The 4,990-nt window shown below is 38.4% G+C and overlaps 1 protein-coding gene across 1 annotated transcript; it reads right to left on the reverse strand.

The window, feature by feature from the left end:
• Nucleotides 1–3,742: 3,742 nt before the first annotated feature.
• LOC121421039 (tripartite motif-containing protein 59-like) lies at nucleotides 3,743–4,414 on the reverse strand. The gene has a single exon (XM_041615636.1). It carries the CDS (start codon nucleotides 4,305–4,307, stop codon nucleotides 3,819–3,821), a length of 489 nt encoding a protein of 162 aa, XP_041471570.1. The 5' UTR covers nucleotides 4,308–4,414; the 3' UTR covers nucleotides 3,743–3,818.
• Between the last annotated feature and the right edge of the window lie 576 nt (nucleotides 4,415–4,990).

Here is a 4,990-nt window from a genome sequence, read left to right on the forward strand (position 1 = left end):
CGAAAATTTGGAGAGTGAATAAAAGAACTTAATTGTTGGCATTACAAAAACTGCATTACTCGTGAATTTGTTTCGCATTCCTGATATATATAGTAAAAAAAACTTGTATGTCAATATACAAAAGTATTTGCCTCATCGCAATAAAAGGGCTAGTACACGAGATTTTGAAATCGCACATACCATGCATAATTTGTGTTACTTTTTTCTTGTTTCTTTCTTTAATAAGTTTTTTAATCTCTCTCTATATATGTTTAAGAAAGATTACATGTTTAAATTGATGTATATTTTCTGTTATAATGAGGTATATGTTTAAGTGGACTTCAGGTAATGGTCGTATGCAGCAAGAGGGAAGGGGGGGGGGGCAATTCCCGACCAGTTGTTGTGAAAACACATATTTTCCTTTAAATGTATTTCATGAAAAGTATGAAAAATATGTGCAAATGTGAGATGTGCACCAAATACTTTTATTACACTTTTAAAAAAATAATCACCCCATTGAGCAGTTCGGTCCATTTACTCTATCGTTTTTTTTTCAAAAATATGTTCGAGCCTTGCCCCCCCCCCCTCGGAAATATTATCTGCGTGTGGTCATGCAAAATGGCATGACTGGAAATCCTACATTTTGAAAAGAGCATTTGACAGGGTCAGACTTTACCCCTTTTTCATCATTTTCTTTTATGGCGCCGGTGATCAAGTGCAAAAATATGTGCGCCGCTCGGCGCCCCCCCCCCCCCCTTTCGCCAAAAACTGGATCCGCCTATGAAAAAACCCAGTTCCGGGTCCTCTCTTTCTTTCGGGACAGATTTCCGTCAATGACTTTGATGAAATACAAAATACCGCTAGAAGCGAATGCGAGCATGTCTTGTGAGAGGGAAACTAAGTAACACCAATCACTCCATGCACATCTAAAATTAGGTGCATTGAACCCAACTCTTTCCTTCAGGTTCAAACCAACGATATCATAGAGCCTGATCACCATGTTATTATTCTTACAATCAACACTCGCTACATACACCCTGTCCTGCTCATCCACGGCAGCGTACAGGTAAACACACTCTGGAGCTTGTAGGGACTCACCAGCATTCCCATCCCTGTCATAGACCGTCACCTCGCTTGGATCGGTACAGTCCTTCAATATTAATGCTCCTCAATAAATCAACTCGACGTTTGGCCGCATTACATGAACTTGTGACGATCAAACCCGAACTGGTGACAGATGCCTGACTTGTATAGTGTTTTGTTGGAATAGTGTGTTTGCGAGTGGATCCTGTGGAATTATATATGTAAACATTTTTTCCAGCGTTAGTCATGATGATTTCACCTGACAAACCGCTGCTTAATCTACATCTGTCCATTGCGCTATTGACTGTTGATTTCTTCCCTCCATAACTGGAATAAATGTGTACCCCATCTCCATCCGATATGCAAAAAGACTGGTCTTGCTGAAACATAATACTCTGACACCACGTCTTTGGTGGCATTCGTGGGTGCAGATTCTGTCTACCAGTCGAATCAATGATATGTACACCACTAATATCTCCATCATAAGAGTGCTCGTATCCTATAGCCACACTGTTCTCAGAGTACTTGGTCATTACCTTCATCTTTCCCGGTAGATCTACACTTCGAATGACTTCTAACTTGGGACCTGATCTGGAGGTGCCCGATCCGAGGCCAATGCGAGGATCCTCAGGTTTGAACCTATTTTGCTGAGGAGAAGGAAAACAAAATTTATAAAACTGATATAATTCTTTCATCAAATTCTGTGCGTATGATATCTGTATTGAAATAAATAAGTTGCCTCATGCAATGATTTTCCCATTTTTGTTAGACAAGATATGAATAAATGTAAGTTCATATAATAAAAAGTAATATGTGGGGTATATGATATCATCAGCATTGTTTGTGCATAGATATGCATTTCACTGTTTCATCAAAATATTGCAAAACTTTAATTTGTCATATCTTTGTTATTCTTTGTCCATAAAAATCATTTTAAGTGCTTATTTTGACTGATTTCATCTGTTCAAGACATTTTCAGCCTCGAGAACTCCAGTATTTATAATCCCTTAGACCCTTTGTTTTAAACCTTCATTTCCTAAGAGCCCCATTTCAAAGAATCGTTTGACCCCCCTGCAGACCCCGGCCAAATCGTAAAAAAATGTTCTTGTCTAGCGTGTTAGCGAGGTGAGAGAGCGCTAAAATAGTCAATTTTTTGATTCATAGAGAAAATCAATCAAATTGCATATCCGCTTTGTGTTTAAAAGAAATCTTCGTTCTTATATCAGTTTTGATTTTTGAGTTTTGTTCTCACTTTTTAACCTTTTCAGGACCTTGATGTAAAATAGTGTATTTATACTGATCTTGTTTTTTTTTCCTGAATGAACATGTTTCAATAAATAAATAAACATTTAATAAATGATTTCAATAAATTATTTGATAAAATTAATCGTTTCTCTTAAAATTACCAAGGGAATGTTTCAACACCACTCTACTCTCATGAGGTAATTGGGATTGAAGCCAGTGACAATTAGTTCAAATAAGTGAGCAATCAAGTGTCTCGTTTATTGGTGAGTGTGATTGATTTTGTTTTAAATTCCATAAGGAAATGTGAGCGAATAGAGACTAATGTAAAAAAGTATCCGTAAATACTAGTCCAAGCATGGATTCTGGGGTCACGGGGGGGGGGGGGGTACTCAGTATAAATGTATGATACGTATGTGATGCGGTTGAGACCCTCATTTTCAGCCTAAAATTCCGTTCCAGGGCATCACCAATTTCAAAAGCCATAGAAATTACTTTGTTTCCCCGTTCCGGAGACCCTCAAAATTGTGATTTCTCGTTCCAATGCACACCGATTATGAACCACTCAGCCGCGATCGAACAGCACAGCTAGGGCCATAGCGTCGGGTCCCGGACATTTCAATGAGAAAAGAAAATTAAACACGATGTTTATTTAACCTAAGAATTAATGGGAGCATGAAAATGTATGATATTTCAAACAAATATATGGGTATTCTAAGCATTTTTGTAACCAGAATAAGGGTGAGTTCCTTATTACATGATAATTAGCGACCGCAAGCGCGAGCAAAAAAAACCCTGAAATGTATTATGTTGTACTTTAATAAGAGTATTTAATTTCGAAAGAGCGCACATTTCATTTTGAAAAAAAGGCATCTTTCCATTTTTCACTTAACGGGGACCTTTTTTTAAATCAAAAGCTGTTAAAAATGACACCCTTCCCTAAAAAACTCTTATCTTGAGGTTATTCACAGTGACCAGCAGCACACATCAGTCTCCAATATTCTTAATCCATTCGTTCGATCAGGCAGCAATTGCTCAGAGAAAATAAAAATAGAAAATGATCCAAGTGCCAATTCTTGATGCAACACATGTTTTGACCAAAACATACACATGTATAATTCTCCGTTGAAAATATTCCTGCATAATATCCTGTTATTTATACAACACCGTTTTTTTTTTTGCAAAAATATATATTTTTTTAAAACGAACCTTCGGATTAACGAACCTCATTTCGCTTTTGGACTAACGAACCTACGGATTAACGAACCGTGATTTCGTTTTCTGGTTAATGAACCTTCGAAAAAAACCAATCTTATTGCGTTTTCGGACTGACGAACCTTCGGAATAACGAACATTCGGAATTATGAATGTCTCCCGCCACTAGGTGCCAGGAATGTCACTTTATTTGGGGAAAATCAATTCTTTGATAATTATGGTGATCAGTGCACGAGTAGAAACTTTGACCTAACAATCCTGACAAAATTATTTTCATTTTCTTTATGGATGCAGTAATTCTAGGATGAATTACCAATACTAACCTTTCCCTTCAGGCCCTTGGTTTCCTCAATGGATACAATCTCATGACCTTCGAACATGACAGACATCTGTTGATGACTAGTTAGACACCTCTTACACAGGTACTTATCGCAGGTTTTGCAGAAGGACTCGGCATCCCTTTGCCGTCTGCAAGCAGTGCACTTTGGACGTGTTTCAGTCTTGCAGCCATGGTCCTGGCGGTAGTTGTCTACGATTTTGTTGACCGTCACGTTAGCGGGGAAATCATCAACGCCTTTCGCAGGAGTAAACTTGGTGATTTTTCTACAGACAGGGCACACCATGTGACCAAGATGTCGGTATGACTGCAAATATTCCCTGAGGCATCTCCTGCAGAATGTATGCCCGCAGGTAGGCAGCATAATTGCATCGGTGAAGAGGCCAAGGCATACAGGACATTTCAAGTCATCCTGTAAGGAATCTGAGGATTTTGCTTCTGCAGCTGCCATGTCTTAACAGTATTTCACCTCTTTCCTTGATAACTAACAAGTTTGAAACCTATGAAAGATAATAAAAAGGACTGTAAGTGCTAGTTCTTAGTCACGATGTCAGTTCTCAGTATCATGCACGTAAAACCCCTATAGTGAACTTACACAACACAACCACTCCCAGTCAGTGTTAACGCAACATAATTTCCGGGTAAAATGCAAATTAATATACTGCTGATAGATATTTCTACCAAATTAGGCCGCTGACGTACGTATCCAAATACAAGATTTTTTTTTGCTCCGCGACACAGAACGAATGGAAGAACACAGTAAATATATTGAAAATGTATGTCAAGTGACAATGATCAGCTGGGTGGCATTTGTCGAAAATTGGTGAACCCGGAGAGCAGCTCGTCCTAAGTTTCGGAGCTGACGACAAATTGCAAATATGTCATTTGTCAAGAGTCAAGGACGAAACTGCTTGTTTGATAAACTGATTTTCGACAAGGTCTTCTTGGTTGTTATTGTCATTAAGGGCATCTCACAATAACCATTTTATAAGTTCTTGAATTCGTCGTGCGTCATGGAGCAAAAATTCCCTAATAATGTGCGTTCAGCCGTGATCGAAAGGAATGCTACTCTTTTGAAGTCTATATTTGCATAAAATGATATAACAATAGTGCCAGAGCAAAGGAGTGCGGTAA

The sequence above is a fragment of the Lytechinus variegatus genome, chromosome 9, assembly GCF_018143015.1.
Source record: "Lytechinus variegatus isolate NC3 chromosome 9, Lvar_3.0, whole genome shotgun sequence".
In the NCBI taxonomy this organism is placed as follows: domain Eukaryota; kingdom Metazoa; phylum Echinodermata; class Echinoidea; order Temnopleuroida; family Toxopneustidae; genus Lytechinus; species Lytechinus variegatus.